The sequence below is a fragment of the Sylvia atricapilla genome, chromosome 7, assembly GCF_009819655.1.
Source record: "Sylvia atricapilla isolate bSylAtr1 chromosome 7, bSylAtr1.pri, whole genome shotgun sequence".
Taxonomy (NCBI): Eukaryota; Metazoa; Chordata; class Aves; order Passeriformes; family Sylviidae; genus Sylvia; species Sylvia atricapilla.
In genome coordinates this window covers 16,028,481-16,045,545 of record NC_089146.1, presented here as the reverse complement: position 1 = coordinate 16,045,545, position 17,065 = coordinate 16,028,481, and the positions used below count along the sequence as shown (strand labels likewise).

The following is a 17,065-nucleotide window of genomic DNA, read 5'->3' as shown; positions in this document are numbered from 1 at the left end:
GTGTAGGAGCACTCTCAAACAGTTTTGAAAATGGCTCTATAAAACCCCAAAGATTTACTCCAGGCAGCTGTTGCCTGAAACAAGCATAGAGAGCAAGGTAGGGAGAAGAGTGCAAAATCAAATACTAACCTTAGAGATACCTGGGGCAGGGCAGAAAATAGTAAAAGCTTATAAAGGTAATAGATGCCAAGGTAAAAAGGCAGAGAACATCAGCAGGGGACAGAAGTGTTCTCAGACATTTGTCTCAGTTAGTGGCTTTCTATGCCACAGATTTTTCTTTCCACCTGTTTAGCTTTCTTAGCCCATGTGTACATACTTGTGTGCATGAACTTAGAGTATTATTTGCCACCTTTGAAAGGCAAACATTTGTGGCACCCATTATTGTTGAGGCAGGCAGGGCTTCTGTCTCCCAAGGTCATTTTTTTATGCCTTACATGCACCATATACAATGACACTGAGTTTAAAGAACGTCCCTTTCTTGTGACATGAGCAGTTAGAATGACTTGAAAGAGCTTTTGCTTCTGTAAGAATACTTTTATAATACCTTACTGCTTTATGAACCTGTCTTCAAAAGCAATGTGTGTATTGCAGCCTGGTTGCATAACCTCCTGCTCAGTAACAGGAGAACTTTAAAACTGTTTGCACAACACAGTGTTTAAGTAACGCAAAAAGCTTATTGAAAAGGGCTTTGTCATTTCAAAATCTGGAATGCTTTGCTAAGATTGTTAATGCTATTTTATTTACTTTATCTGCCTATACGATTCCTGCCAGTTTTCTTCATTTTCTAGTGGAGAGTCATACTTCCTGACTTTATATCCTTTGCTGTGTTATTATCCAAGAGGTTTTCAGATAGAAAAAGCTAATTGGCTACATATGAGGAATGATAAAACAGTAACTCCAATACTGCTAGAAGTTACATAAAATTAAGCAGGAAACTGTTTTCTGTAATCTCTGTTCTACTGTAACCTTTAATGGGGTGTGCATTTACCTCCCTGGTGACTGAATAGCACTGGCTGTTATATTTACGGGAAAAGCAGAAGAGGGAAAACTACTGTAAACAGAGCAGATCTGGGAGGAGAACTGATGTCTATTGTGCCCTCAGTTCCTGGAGATGTTGGCTGACACAGCCTGTGGCTGGTCAGTCCAAGCCTCTCAAGTGGCTTTTGAGTGTCTGCCAACAGTTGCCATTCTGTGTTAGACTACATAACGTCCTAGCAATGGATGGAAGTTTTTTTGTTTCCATTTCCAGTTTGCTTTCCATTAGCTGGTTCATTTTGTCACTGTGAGACCTTCACTGATGCTAGAAGATGCCTGTCAGTCAGCTGGCCCATTTTGATAATTACCTACCAGCGGAAGTTGACGGTGGGAGACAAAATATTAAGTATGTGAATTGAACCGATCCCCTGTGATGAGTTACTATGAGTTACATGCTGCAGTACCATGTCTGAGCTGCTGGGTGAATCCTAAACGTGAACTTTGGAGAAAATACTAGCTCAAGTTTAGACTTTCACATTCCCATCTAAGAGTGCCCTCTGATCACCTAAAGTCACAAGCACTGTTTGCAGCTGGGTCCAGCTAAACCAGCAGTGTCCTTGAGAGATCAAAGAACACTGAGAAAGAGCAGCGCCAGGGAAGGGCAGATAGACCTGCATTGAACAAAACTTCAAAGCATGTATTTATATTTTATCCTGTAATTAAGCTTAATATTTCTAAGCTTTTCCAGGGGTACAAAGTCTACCATATCTGTTATTGCAGTCTTTGGCTCTCCTGGTAGAAGTAAACTACCCCACTCTCGGGGCAGGTTTCCTCACATCCCTAGAGCACACGCTACATTTCCCAGAGGCCTTGCAGGTACTTCATTACTCAAGCATATTTGTCTGAGGAAAATGGAGCTCTACCACCAAGCACAAAATAACAGGTCTTGAATTGAAAGTTTCATAGGTTTTTGGTTTATGTTTTAACAAAGCTGCCTTTCCTTTTAAGTGTCCATCTGCAGGGCTATAAACATTAGTGAGGAAGCCTCTGCTTAGGTTTATTTTCTGCTAGCAAGAGCAGTTGGCCATCTGCTGGGTAAAAGGAAGGCTGGGCTTTGGTGCATTTGGAAGCAAAGGTCACAAACAGCATATCTCGGTCCTTTGCCAATGACACATTTAGGCTGTAACAGATCAGAAAAGGTCTTATTAATCCACCTTACTCAGCTTCCCAGATCTCCTTAGATCAGAACTCGGTATCACAGAATTTCAAATGGCCTTCACACAGAGATGCTGTGTAAGATAATGGCTATCCTCAGATGTGGTAGGTCAAATGAAAAGATGTCACCAGGTTTCAGGGTCCAGCTTCAGCCTCTGTGTTTCAGGATGGGACATGGGGATGTCTGCAGTAGCTGGGGACTCCAGAACTCACTGCTGGCCCTGTGCTGGGACCTCCTGCAGGGATTTGCAGGGCTGAGGACAAAACTTGCCACAGAGGCACTGATTCAAATCAATTCATTACAGGTCAGCACAGAAGTCTGAGAAATGCTTGTGCAGCTGCCTCTGGTGTCTCATTCCAACACTGGGTACATTTCTAAGAGTCCTGGAAGCAATGTAGAAGCTAAGATGGAGTGAGAAATCAGGGGTTGACAGTGGAAAAAAAAACCCAAAATTGGAAATATTTTCTTTTAAACCCAGTCAAAACATAACTGACTCAAATCTCAAGTAAGACTGACAATGCATAAGGATCAAGTTTGCCTCTATTAACATGGCCAACAATGCCATACAAGTGAAGTAGGAGCTAGGGAAGGCAGGAACACTTGGCAATTCTGGGATACACAGTATCACACAGAAAGTAAATCTGAGGCAAATAATTTTTCCTTTTTAGTTTTTAATGGCTTTTAGAAACTGCTTAGAAGCTGCAGTAAAATGTATTTAGATACCATAACAAAAGTGTTTAGAAGGTTCTTTGCTGATATATAAATACACAATTCAGTTGATTACAAAATAATTGCTAAAAAGCTTTCCATAAAAGCCACTGAAGATCCAAAAGCAGTGCTTTCTCCTCTGAGAGTTGGAGAATTGGAATGATGTACTGAGCAGTAAATGAGGAATTTAAACATCCTACTGGAGGCATACAACAGAAATGATTTCTAGCCATTTCAGGAAAAATTCAAACACAGAAGAAAAACTCAAATTAAGGGCTCGGGAACAGTCATTTTACCTCTGTCTTGCTTTCCTATGTACCAGGAGTCACACTCTCCATTCCAGCTGAAACCTGCTATTTTAATTGGAGTAAGGCAGTTTTAATGCTCTTGGCCCAAGCTGCTTTGTACCAACATGTCCAAATAAGTGCTACCATTGTCACAGGAAGATAATTGTCCTGATAAATGTCTCCATTTTCTAACTCTCCCTCTGCTGAATTTATTATCATGGTTTTATTCTTCCTTCAGTCACAAGGCTGTACTATTTTCTGTAACTGCCCTCTTAAAACTAGTGCATCCATAGGCCAGGAGGGAGTGCTCTAGCAGGGGAGCCAACACTATTATTCCAGAATCTTGATGTTCCAGCAAGCTTGGGAATGATTGCCCTGAGGTTTCTCACCAAGCTGCTTTCAGCTCACAAGGGCATGAGGAATCACTTAGTACCTCTTTTTATGCCTAGTCATTAGGTATATTTACAGTAGTACTTTTCCCCTCAAAGTCTGGCACTGCTTTCTTTGCCCCTACTTTCTGTTTTACTGTTCCTTTGCCTCTAAACTTCCAGTGTTGCAGTGCTGAGGAGCCATGAACACAAGGACAGCTTGTTTTTTCACTTCTCAACACACAAAGAATGTTGTGTTAAAGAGAAAATAAATTCTGTTTTTCTCTCATTTGAAAATGCCTACCTTCTTCAGCAACATCACTGCATGTAATGGAGCAGTAAGCTGGTCCCCTATCAAACAAAGCAAGCAGCAGAGATTAATTATCTCACAAATATTTTGGAGAATCAAGCAGTTCACCCATTTGTGCTGCTCCATTTCCCATGTTTTCAGCTGAAAGAGCAGGCTGCTGTCTAAATTGATGGCATCCTTTTCAGCTGAGACCAGCTTAATCTATTTTGTGTTCTTCAAAAAAGGAGCTGCCTTTGTTGTCCCTTGTATGTGCCACATTTCTCTATTGAAACAAAGCACTGGAGAACAGCATTGGCTTGACAGTGCCCGAGACTGGAGTCCTCAGGTCTGGCAGGGCAGCAGCAGCAGGAGCATTTAAGGTGTCCTGCTGCTGCAAATTCCACAGGATGAGCTCACACCAGTCATTAATTGTATATACTTAATTAAACTTCTACAAGGTGAAAATCAAGTATACAGACGAATTCAAATCACATCATCATCAGAAAGGAAACAACATTTTAAAAAGTTAAAATCAACAAATAACTGATATTTCCAAAAAGGAAAGGGAGACAGACGACCAGGCTGCCTGCTAGTGACTCTCACCGTTCTGTCTGCTTTAGCAGTGCTTGCTTACTTATAGGTAATGATGCTTTTTAGTGGTTCATACCCATGAGTGTCCACTTTACTCTTCTCCAGGAGGGTGTCTCTCTCATCACAGACAGTTTAGCTATGTGTGGAGCAGCTGCTGAACTGCTCCAGTTTATGGCCTTGAATATTCAGATAAATTGCCACTCATTTCTCTTAATATACTGTGCTGTAATTTCAAAAATCCTGAAAATCAATCCTTTTCACCAGCATTCTGATGTTAAAACTGTGTTTTAAAAACAGCAACAGATTTGAATCTGAGCAGAAATGTTGCTTTTACTCATTCAAATATTCTGTTCAGCTGCCTTTGACTGCCCCAGCCTAAACTAGCTTTGAATCAACATTTGTTTTGTTTCACATAATGACAGAATTAGCTACATTTGTTCAAACTTCCTTGATTTACTACCTGATCTCATTATTCAGAATTCAGTCTGTCTCCTCCTTTTGTTTTTTCCATCTTAGAAGGGGCAGAACTGAACAGCAAGTTATGGAAGCTACGTGCTTCTGCCCCAAACAAAATGTAAATAGTCTAGTACTGGCATAATGATAATTTAGCTGCCTGTAAACCATTAAATCAGTACTTTTCTGCTGTGGTTGGCCACCAGCACAACACCACATGGTGGATGGTGCTCACTAGCTTGTGTTTAAGTTCCCTGTTCACAGCTCTGTGACTCTGGTTCTTCCTCTTTTGCTGACAGCAATTCCTCCTTCCCATTTCTCCATTCCTTGAGTGACAGGAGAGGTACAAAAGAAACATGGTACAAGGAAACAGAATGTGGTGTGTTCATGGCATCGGCAGTCTCCAGCTGAAACTTTCTGTGGCAAGCTCAAAAAAAGCCGTTTCTAAATGTTCAGTTTGCCTCCGTTATCTTGCCATGTAATTTATTAGGGTGCTCAATCCCCTCTTGGCACAGCACATGAAGGGACCATTAAATGCCCAATACCAACGTGTGTGTTTGTCCATGCTCTGCGTGACTCTCATCAAACCTGTTCTCATTATCTTTGCATGTATTCCTGAATGTCTTCATTCTGAAGCATGTCTCTCAAAATAAATTGTATTAGTCCCCTACATTTCTTCAGTACATACTAGGAGACCACCTCTGCTTTGGCAGTCCAGAGAGAATTTGAGCCAAATTAGAAGGAAATGCAGGAAACTTCAGGGGAATAGACTAAGAAGGAACTGAGGGCTGAAAAATGATACAAGTTCAGGGGATGAGAGAAAGTGGCCATTTGGGTAAGCAGATCTTAAAGTAGTTGAGTGCATAAACTGCAAATCTGCAGAACATCACGACTAAGCCTAACCTATTTCCCCACCAGACCTTCAATGACAGTGATAGTCTCCACTCTTAGCTGTGTGTTAAAAAACTGTGCATCTGATTTATAAAAAGGATATAGATGCCTGCATATAACAGAACAAAAACAGATGTCTCAGAGTAGTTGTAAACTGCCTTCCATTTTCACAAAGCACCTGGAAATTCAGATGTTTAGCAAAATTCCCTCTTATTAGTTATATAATCTTTACTTTCCACTAGTAGCTACCTTTACAGGACAATTTTACCATTGTGTGGGAGATAATTATCAAGTAATATGATACAATATAAGAAATACTGAGACAGGCTTAGTCTAAGGTGTAGATGTTTTATTCTGTTTTGACATCTAGTTCCCTCAAGGTAATGAAAATCTATTGTTTTAAGTAAGGGAAAAGACACTGTTTCACATGAAAAGTGATCAAACCAATCCTTCCTTATGTGAAGGGAACCCTAGAAGTAGAATCAAAACACCTCAGATGGGTTTTGTTCATTTTTCATTTCAAACACTCTCCTGTCCCAAACATGATGTTTACACAACTACGTTGCTCAGTTGTGTGTCTGATGTTGCATACCTTGGTATTCTCCAGAGCATACTTAGGGAATTGTCTTAAGATGTAATAAACACTAGAAGAAAATGTTCCTTCTCTTTAAACTCCAAGAATTTGTAATAGCTGGTTTTTTTCTTAAGCTGCCTGGCTATCTGATCTAGGAAAGGGTTTTTGTGAGTCAGCTACAACAGTTAAGTGTTAGAGTCTTAACTGAAATACGTCAAACATTTCTGCCAGGTTATCTGATAAATGTCCCTATTCCAGCAGTAAAGAAGTCTGTGGTAAGATTCAGTCAAGGACTGTACAAATACATTAGGCTTTTCATCAACACCTTTTTCATATTTTAACAGAGGAAGTAAAAATTCAACTGACTTAAATTGTCTTCAAGCACAATCAGCCCTCTTTATACCTTTGTATTTAGCCTCCTCCTGAGACACTGTTCTCACCCTGAAATTGTAGAGCTATTCTACAATTCTATATAATACTTACAATATTCTCAAAAGGATATACAAGGATTGAGTTTCTAAGAAAACACAAGCAATGTTCTCTTTCACAGTACAGTTGATATGTTATATACCCTTAGGAGTAACAATATTTATTAGAACCAATATGTCTAGGGACATGAACAAGGAAAATACAGAATTAAGCAAATGTCATTATCACATAATTTCTTCTTTCTCCTCTAAATTGTGAGAAATTACAGCAGATTGGGAGACCTTTTATGTAAAAAAAAAAGTCTAATCAAACTACATTATTAGACTGGATAATTTAGCAAAATACTGTAATATAATCTCTTTTCCAGTATGGAGAACTGAGAATAGTCATGAGATGATGCCCCCAAGACAAAATGCAGGTGTACGGGAGTTGCAACAGGCAGGAAAGTGTAGAGGCAAATAGTTTCTACAGAAGCTCCCTTGTCATGCTGAGCAGCTAAATTTCACCTTAACTGACACCTCTCTTAAAAAAGGGGAAGTGGAGAAAATCTTGGGGCAAAAAAGAGTGTGCACTTGAGCTCCTTTTGATGTGCACCTTGAAAACTAACTGTCTGTAAACGTCAAATTAAGCTTAATCTCACTGACCAAGCCATGAGAGGGCATATGTGGTAACTATGTTTGGTTTTACAGGATTCCCTCAAAGAGTAAATATGAAAACTTTTTCTCTTGACAGGCCTTCGGCATACACTCTGGAGTAGCTGAAACTGGGCAGGGCTATACATCTCCATGCAGAGTTTTCTATGAAGCTTGTCTCTCTTCCCTTAGTTTTTTGGATGCAGCAGGACTGTGATTACAGTAGAATGAAGAAGGTGAAATGAGTTCACTGTGCAGCTGCAAAGTTTGTACACTGAAAAACACACCTCTTGTGTCACTATTGCTACCAGTGACACAGCACAACTGGTTTCTCTACCAGAAGTAACCAGAAGAAACAGAGATGCATCTCATTCAGTTTGCAGAGGCAAACAGCTTTGCCAGCTTTGAACAGAGGAATGCACAAACTTACCCATGCACACAGCTGACAATTTAGAAAGTACTTTTCTTCCATGCAAAATTGGTATACAGAAAATTCAGGTCTGGAGTTACTTAGTACAGCGATAGTAAAAATATATCACGAGTAACTCTGCTTTGGAGCACCAGTGGAAGACTTGGTGAAGTCACAGCAGTTTCACTGAGGAGTCTACATGCATTTTTAAATACACTATGGACAAGGACTTAGTATTTGATTCTCAGTGATCCTCCCTTGTTTAGATACAGACAATTTTAAGTTCTAGCATTTTTAAGCTTTCAGATCATCTTGTTGACTGAAAGCTGGAACAGTTTAGCTCCTTTTACACTTCCTCTCTTTAACAGGGGACAGTTGACCACCATGTACAAAAACACCTGCATTTTTTGTATGTTTGAAGAGAGTATACTGCCCACTAACCTTTAATATATAAAAAGGTCAGCCTCTGGTTGGAGATCCCTAAATTAAAGGTTTCATTCATGGCCAATGCTCTCTCTTATCATTTTTTCCCTATTAACACTCCTATTCTTGTGTAACCTTTCAAATCCAGGCTGATCCTTGCCAATGGTTTGAGGTCCTTCAGGCTTGTCCATAGGTGTAAGCTCTGAGACCTGGGCCTTTCTTCTTCTGTGGCACCGAGGACAACAAGCTGAGCTCACAGTGCTGTAAGCTGGTAGTGCATGGATGGATGGATGGACTGATGGATGGCTGCCGTGCCTTTTCCCAGGCAGTCTGCTGACTCTATAAAAGTGACACAATGCCTAAGTAGGTCTTAGAGAAATTGGCTACTTCAGGAAAACTTCTTGGCCCATTCCATATCAACAAGACTCCTCCCAGAGCATGAATGACTTGGTGTTGAATGACATGTTAATGAATGTGTGTAGGCTTGTTTTTTGGGTTTTTTTCCCCTCTGGTGAAAAAGTGACTAATGCAGAGGTTATCTCAAGGGCTTATGCCTTTTCCCCCCTTTTATTGCCTCAACAGCTTCTGTGTCCATGATTCAGCTGTGGATGTCCCACACCCATCCTAAACCTAGGGCTGCCAAAACCTCACCTCTTCTGTAGGCGGTGTCTTTTTGTATGGGGGTACAGAACAAGAAGGTGTTCTAATACATTAGATAATTAGATAATACATCAATCATATCTTAATAGTGGTTGAACTGGAGAAAGCAAGAACATCTGGAACACGCCTTATTCAATAAGTGTTTCCTTCTGTTTAAACCTTGCAAGCAGCACCATGAAATGAAGAGCCTTGAAAAAATTAGTTTCTGCTTTTTCATTTTTCTAGAAGGCAAAGGCTTCTTTATGTCTATTTTCTCAAAGCCTAGTATTATGATAATGTTCTTCTTTTGGCTTCAGAAGCAGTGAGGTGAATTAAAAATTGTAGCTCAAAGCTGTGTCACTTTAAAATGAAAAATAAACAAAAAGAATCCCACAACTTTTTCTGCTATTTAGTCAGTAAAGGAATAGCACAGATGTACTACAGCACTGTACTTCCTGCCAGGACTGGGAACTTTCTCATGTTTCAATAAATGTTTTGAAATGTTTCAACATTCTTGCTACAGTTTAGGTTGAACGATGTACTTTACCTCCTCTCCCAGATGTATGTACAGTTGCTACTTGCCATCAATTAATTTTCTGCATCTGATACCTACATCAGGGGCTCTCATGCTATATTAGGTGATTCTCTACAGCCTGTTGCAGGACTCCACTCAAGGCAAGATGATTTATCAGAAGAGTCTTTTCTTTGCACAGCCTGTGTGCAGGTTGCCTAGGAGTGTAGTGTTTGTCCTGAGAGCATGTTCCCTCCTTGGTATCCCATAGGACCACTGCGCAATGGAACTCTGAGACACCTTGTTATGAAGACCTCTCTGAAAGTTTAAAGTACTGTGGCAACTTTATTTTGTATTACACTGTAAACTGGCCTTAAAACTATGTCTCTTCAAAATGCTGATGTGCAGAATTTGATGATATGAAGTGTCCCACTGACCTGGCATCTCACTTATGTTTACAGATCCACTTGGTTTTGTGGGAAGGACAGCTCATGGAATGGCAAAGGCTGCTGCTTTGGCTCAACAATAATTAGAATACTTCCAACTACTGCATTGTAGATCTGCTGATATCTTTTACTATATCTGCTGATATAGTCACATACTACCGTGACATATAGTCACAACATACTGCTTTCAAAATTGTGTTGCCTAGGTTTTCTTCTGAGCACTACTACTTATCAGAATTAATTATATGGTTAAATTAATATAGTTTTTGAAAACATGCCAGTGATTCACTTCAGGTAAATGAGAAATAGTGACTTCACAATCGGACAGGATATTATGTTACTGCTGCTCTTTATGGAGATTCCAAGGGAAGCGGGGATTGCATGCAGAGCACTGGTAGGAGCTTAGCATTCCTATTTTAAGAAAAGACCCCTCTTGCACAGAAACAAGGTGTGACTTAGCTATTCCTCTGCTTTGCAAAGGACGAGGCTCTCAATAGCTTACATGTCTCTAGCATCCCCAGTTAAATCTTCATTCACACAAATACTTAAAAACTAATTTGGAACTTTTTTGAGAAGTAAGTTGTGCAGTGGTGACACATATTACTTACCAGATTCTAATTGAGGTCAATTTTTTACTGTGAAGCTCTACAATTGCCATCAGATAAATAACTAATGGGCTCATTATTGTTCCTTACAAGTGACTGTGATACAAGGAAAAATTTTAGGAAAATCTGAAGCCTACTGCAGGGGATTTAGCATCTCATTGGCAGCGTTCAGTAATGTGGAAAGTTTTAGGTAACTGTGACTGAAAGTACCCCCAGCTATATCCAGAACTTCAGTAAACAATGTGAATGGAAATTCAGTCGAGGCCCGTGTTTGTTCCCTACAGACTGCCTCCACAGCAGCAGACAGCTAAATGTGGATATGCATGAGCTAATCCAGAAACTTGTATACAAATTATTCACAGGGGGAATATTTAACTCCATAACCAAACTATCAAACTGCCACAACAGCTGTTTATGTTGCACTAATACCAGAAACCTAACTTAAGACTGAGATCCCATTGTAACTAGTGCAATCACTGCCCCAGGAAACTTGCAGACTATTTTCTAGACAAAGTACACAAAGGGCATAAAATCAATTAACAATGGTGAGAATAAAAGCAAAACAAAGAGTAATAACACCTGGGTGGCTTTTATGAACTGTTTCTCATCAGAAGGCATTACTGGGGTTGGTCCTATATTGTCACACAGTCCACACTGTATTTATCTTCAGACCAGTATCTCTAGGGAGATACTGTTATCCTTGGTTTATATATGGGGGGCTGTGACTCAAAGGAGCACCAACATTGCACGTGAGGTAAGGAACTGAGCCTAAGTCTTACTGCTTGTGCAGTAGATACTGCTCCCTGGAGAATTTCCTGCTTAGTTAATGGAAAAGTACCATGCTGAAATATCATGGGAGAAACAGGTCCCTAAAAGAGGTTTGAAAGAGGGTGAGTTTTATCAATTTCCATGGAATTTGATTTCACATATGTAACAAACATCTGAGGAAGAAATGAACAAATAAATCAATGTTGATAGACAAAATGTCATTATGAAGGTATCAGTCATCACATAGATCCCAGCAGTCCACTTCAGGGCTTCCAAAAAGCTGGTCAGTGCCAGTCAGTGGCAAAAGCCACTCATCAAAGTAGGTCCTGTGTGACAACTGAGTAGGCTTCAACAGTATGAGATACTTCATGTCACAGAGGAAAAGCTGACATTACTCTGAGGAGGTCACCTAGCCCATCACCTTGCCCTGAGCAGAACTGCTTATAATGATATGTCTGATAGATATATGTTGTCTGTTCTTAATGCTGTCTAATAAAGGTGACTTTGTTCTCTGCTTAGGCAGACTACAAGTTTTTCATTTCCACTGCCATTAGAAAGTAGTCTAATGCTAATACTGAAGTTGTATCTTGCAGTTTGAGCTCATTACTTCTCACCAACCTGGCTGGGACACGAAGGGCAGATTGATTGCTTGCTTTCACTCCATAGCAGTCTTTTATGTATTTGAAGACTGATAACCTGTCTTCCTCAGTCTTTTGTAAGGGACTCAGTTTGTTAAGCTTTTTTTCATTCCCCTATGGAAAAAATCCTCATCTCTTCTACTAAAATGTTTCCAGCTTTCACATCCTTTCCTGAGTGGAAATCCAAAGCATTCTGGTGCATCGAGGCAAATTCATAGTAGAAAGCACCTGGGGTTGGCATCAAATCTGTATCTCCCCTTAAATGTCAGTTCAAAGTGATGCTACAAAGTGAATCCCAGGCGTTCCCACAGGGCCCAAATACGGTCAGGATTGTCAGTTTTTTCGAGGATTGGCCCAATGATGGCTATTCCAGATAGAGAAGGCGATGCACTCCCAGCAGGTGGTCAGCATGCATGCCGTGGTGCGGGTTTGGCGGGAGAGCAGATGGCCGGGACCTGGATCGTCCCTGCCAGGACGGCGGGGTCACACAGGCAGAGACACCTGGCTCAGCAGCCCTGCACTCACCAGCGCCTTGTATCCCCATCAACACCTTTAACATCCGCAACACCTGTAGGATTACCTGCCACCTCACCAACCTATTTCTTAAGTAACCCGCCTATGCTATTGCTATTAATTGGGATTTCATCATTAACTTAGGCAATCCTCATGCTCTAAAGAACACCTTTGTGTTCTCTCAGGTTTGTTCAGCGACCCAGAGGGGCTGTAATTACAGCACCGGAGGAGGGAGATGTTTGATAAACGCCTTCTCTCTCTCACTCTCTCCGGTTCGCCCCCCAAGCGCGGCGCTGCCCAGGCAGGGCCCCCGGCCGGGCGGCGGGGACAGCACCGAGGACGGCGGCTCGGCCCGGCCCGGCTCGGCCCGGCCCGGCTCGGCCCGCCCCGGCTCGGCTCGGCTCGGCCCGGCTCGGCCCGGCTCGGCCCGGCCCCGCCCGGCCCGGCTCGGCCCGGCCCCGCCCGGCTCGGCCCGGCTCGGCCCGGCTCGGCCCGGCTCGGCCCGGCTCGGCCCGGCCCCGCCCGGCTCGGCCCGGCTCGGCTCGGCCCGGCTCGGCCCGGGGCGGGGGGGCGGGCGGTGCCCCTGGGCGGCGCCTTCCGCCCGCGCGCCCTCTCACCCGGCGGCGGTCGCGGCACAACACGGAAGCGATGGCGGCCGCGGCCGGGGAGGCAGCGGGAGGCGGCGGCGGCTCCCCGTCCTCCGCCCGCCGGCGGCTGCGCATCATCTCCGGGCACCTGCGGGGCTCGCCGCGGGCCCCGGGGCGGGGAGCGCTCTCCCCGAGCCCCTGCAAGGCGCAGGGCGGCTCCGGCGGGCCGGCCTCCGGCTCCATCCCGAAGAAGCGGTGGGTGCGGGCCGGACGAGCCCCCGGAGCGCGGGGCCGTGGGTGCGGGCCGGGCTCGGGGCGGCCCGCGCTCTGACAGCGCTCTGCTCCCGCCCGGGGCCGGGCGCGGGCCGGCGGGGCCCGGGGAGAACCCGCGTGGGCTCCGGCGGGAGGAGGGCGAGGCGGATCCCGGTGGCGGGGGATGTGCTGAGGCCATTCGCCGCTGCGGGGACTGGAGGGAACCGAAAGAAGGTGGTCTTCAGCCTCTAACCTGCTTCCGTAGTTAGTAGGGTGGTGTTAAAATGGAAAGTCGTTCGTGGTCATGTTAATCACATTTTTAGGTGTGATGGAGAATTTCTGCTTTTGTAAAATATTTTGAGGCTGCTCTAAGGAGGAATGCAGCTGTGTGAAGAGCTGGGTCTGCAGCTGGTGCCACAGTCCTCCCCTGTTCACAGAAACCTTCAGCTGATGTGATTGTTGGTAGTGTGCTCATGCAGTAGGGTCTAACAGAAGTTTCTTAGAAATGAACAATTTCAGAGCTATGAACTACTTTTTCTGGTTCTTGCTGTCTTGTAGTAGTAGGGAGTCAGGCCACATGACAGCAAGGGAAGACAAACAGTCAGGTTCTCTAGTTCAGAGTTGTTTTACTGGCTCCTGGATTTCTTTTTCTGCTAGATTTTTTTAAAGATGCTATGATTTAACATACATTATAACTACCATTATGTAGTTCCATGGAACTTACTATCATGAGACCCCTTTTTTGCTGGGGTGGACTTGTGTTAGTTTTGTGACTTTCTTTCACTGCTCTCTCTTTCTCAGATGTGGATTTTCTATATGTGTGTTAGCTTGCTATCTTATAAGAGCGTTTTAAGGCTTAGGTTGTAGACAACCCTGTGTTCTCTCTTGAGCTGTGGATGGGAAGTGGTTTCTTAGTGCATGAGGACAGTCCAGAGGCAGACTGGGCAAGCAGTGAATAGAAGAGCTGCTCCTCCTTTGAGGAAAATCTATTCAGCCCATGCTTTGCTCTCAACCTTTTCAAAAAGAAGAACAGCCTGGATTCTCCTAAGAGGCAATTTGGGGCCTACGGTCACAAGCTGAACTTGTCTGCTTTGGGAGGACTGGGATGTCATGCACATGCAGTCAGATGTGAATAGCTTTTAGTTCTCACTGAGGGGAATTTGATGCTTGTGTAGGAGATGTGTCGAACAGTACTGCTTACTGGGACAAATGGGTTCTGAAGTTGTTGCCTTCCATACTGATTTTTGTTTGGCTTGAATCTAGGAAGAAATCACTGTTTCTGAAAAAAATACTAACTTAGCTTTTTTTAGGGATTTATTTTAAATGAATTGCTGTATAATTTCTGCATCCAGTTATTGCATCTGTGAAGAGCAGAAGAAACAAACTTTTGTGAAGATATCTGTGACTTGAAAGATAGCCTCTTTCTCTGTGGAAGCACAGGCTTGGGGACTTTACAGGATACAGGAACTTAACACCTGTACCTCTACAACTTATTGATGTTGCTCCCCCTATTAGGATTTGCTATAGGATCATAATGGATTAGTATTTTTATTCTAAATAACTTGATCTGGGCTGAGAATAAAAATTTGCTCTGGAGGTGTAAGGGAGCTGCTGGAAAGCTTAGCTTGTTCTTCAGCAGAGATACAACTTTCTTGCTGTACTTAAAGCCCAGCCTTTTTGCATGTGTAGAAATGAGAAAAACTTAAAGGGAGCGTTATCTTTGTCTTAAGTTTCTGTCTGAACATCTGAGATATGGTTGAAACACATCTAAGATGCTGCATGTGAAAATCCTGATACTTCAGTATAGCTAGGATATGAGGATCTTAGTTGAGCTCATGTTTAAGGATAATACCTGGGGTTTGGAGTGGTGGAGGAGAAAGTTCTGTTGCCTACACTGATTTGGAGGGGGCAATTGATGAATTCCTGGGTCTTGTTCTAGTGACTCCCAGCTAATCTGGAGCTGATTTTATTTGTGAGGCTGAGAAGGTTGATGGGAAAATCTAGTAAAAATAACTGACCTAGAGACAGTGCATGCCTTTTATTGGTAATATTAGGACAATCCAAAGCTGGATGCTGTTTTCTTGTAGTCTGTTGAGTGCTGATTCAGCTCTTCTGCCTTTTTTGAGCTGTTACTTTAATTTTTCCTAGCAAAGCTGTAGCCAAAAATACCCTAAGTAAAATCTTTGTTCTTTATGCCAGTTGCATCTTTCTGTAATGTTTGAAATAGAGCAAAGCTATGGACACTACTGTAGCAGATTTAGGTGCACTCTCCTCATGTTGCATTTCTTCAGCAAGTAAATGGCTTTCCTTGATGAATAAACCCTTTGTAGTACTTTAGGTCTGTGATCACAGAATTTTTCTTCTGGCTGCTTTTCTAACAGCCAGTAGACAGTGGCCTCTAGAAGCATGGCTTTCTTGCTGCAAGTTCAACTACCAAACTGTTGAAGATCTTATCCAGATACTATTTCTCACCAGCAAGGGGAGGATGGAGAGTATGTGGTATTGCCTGAAAGTCTGTGGGTTTCATCCAATTCTTCTTGTTTCCAAATAAAAATTTGCCTTGGAAGATTGAGCAATGTATTTGCATATTGATGTGTTGTGTTTAAGGATTGTAAAACACTTTCTACTTTTTCAAGTTATAATTATTGAGATGGGAAAATTCCTCAAAAGACAAGCAGCTATCTATTTGTCTGAGTATCCTCTTGAGGGAAATCTTTGGTACTGTGAGAGAGATTATTTCTCAGTGGCATGAGAGGCTTGAATGTAATATTTTAATTGAGTGTTGCAGTGAAAGATGGAATCACAGTTACACAATATGTGTTGAAGCCTTAAGAGGGTGATAGGCATGCTGAGAAAGTTGGTAAAGCAATTGACCTGGAAAATAACTTCCTTGATAGTACTTTTCCTGTCCTTTTGTGTTATGCTGTTGACTTTTGTTGACAGGTTAGCTCACATTGCTGGTGAGACTTGAGTTAAAAACTTCCTTAATCTTCAGAATAACTGTGTATACATGAAGTGTTCAACTTGTACTGCTTTGGGAGCAGTCAGGTGCTACAACATCCTAGGACAGAGTTGTACCACAGTAACTGCTAGGGAAGTAAGAGTGACTCGGAGATGGAGCATACACTGATGCTGATCTCATCAAAATAGCTTGTATAGCATAACTTAATCAAATCAGACTTTCAACATTTTGGTCTTTGTTAAAAGGGATAATTGATTTAGTTTTAACTAAATGTTGGCTTAGTACCTTGTAGGCTTAAAATTTATTCTGTCCTGGAGCAACAGAAAGCAGGACAGGATCTCCTGATTATCCCATCTCTCCGTGGACAAGCTGCTTTCCTAGGGGATGAAGAGAGGCTTGTGAATATCTTTTAATTATTATGGACATACTGTTACACAGGGTAAACTAAAGGATGAGTGTGTATGGAGCTGACTGCTGTGTGTTGAGTTCACAGCCAGGTTGTTCAGGGTAATGTGTTAATGTTGCTGCACCTTCTTCATACAGACGCTTGTAATTCTTGCTGCTAACGATTATGATGTCATTGTGCAGCAACATGAGTTAATTCCTAAAGAATTGGAGCTACTTGGATATAATGAGTGTCTTCCGAGAGGCTTTGTAACTTACCCCAATACTCAGAGTGATCTTTTTATAATAAAGACTTCATCCTTTAGAGAAGAGTGTTTAGGCAACATGTGGTGCTAAGCTGTATCCTGCTGTAGCTGACTTCTGAGTTAAGGTGATGAAAAAGGGTGAAGAAGGAAAGGGCTGGTACCACTTCACCACTCTTAAGAAATCAGAAGAGTAAGAACCTGTTGCATTGAGGAAGGTGTGACGGTTCACAGGAGGTTCTGTGATTGCAT

The 17,065-nt window shown here is 42.5% G+C and overlaps 1 protein-coding gene and 1 long non-coding RNA gene across 4 annotated transcripts in view; both read left to right on the top strand.

Moving 5' to 3' along the window:
* Positions 1-17,065, top strand: part of AGPS (alkylglycerone phosphate synthase) — a 70,053-nt gene that overhangs the window by 9,903 nt on the left and 43,085 nt on the right. The window contains exon 1 of one of the 3 annotated variants that reach the window (XM_066322740.1): positions 12,957-13,207. The exons of the other annotated variants lie outside the window; for them this stretch is intronic. Coding sequence (XP_066178837.1) covers positions 13,014-13,207 — 194 coding nt within the window. The 5' untranslated portion in view covers positions 12,957-13,013. Of the gene's footprint in view, positions 1-12,956; positions 13,208-17,065 lie in introns of those variants that run through there. 3 annotated transcript variants of the gene reach the window in all.
* LOC136363476 (uncharacterized) lies at positions 1,496-9,280 on the top strand. Its single transcript, XR_010743994.1, has 2 exons — positions 1,496-2,557; positions 7,514-9,280. It is a non-coding gene; the product is annotated as an uncharacterized lncRNA (long non-coding RNA).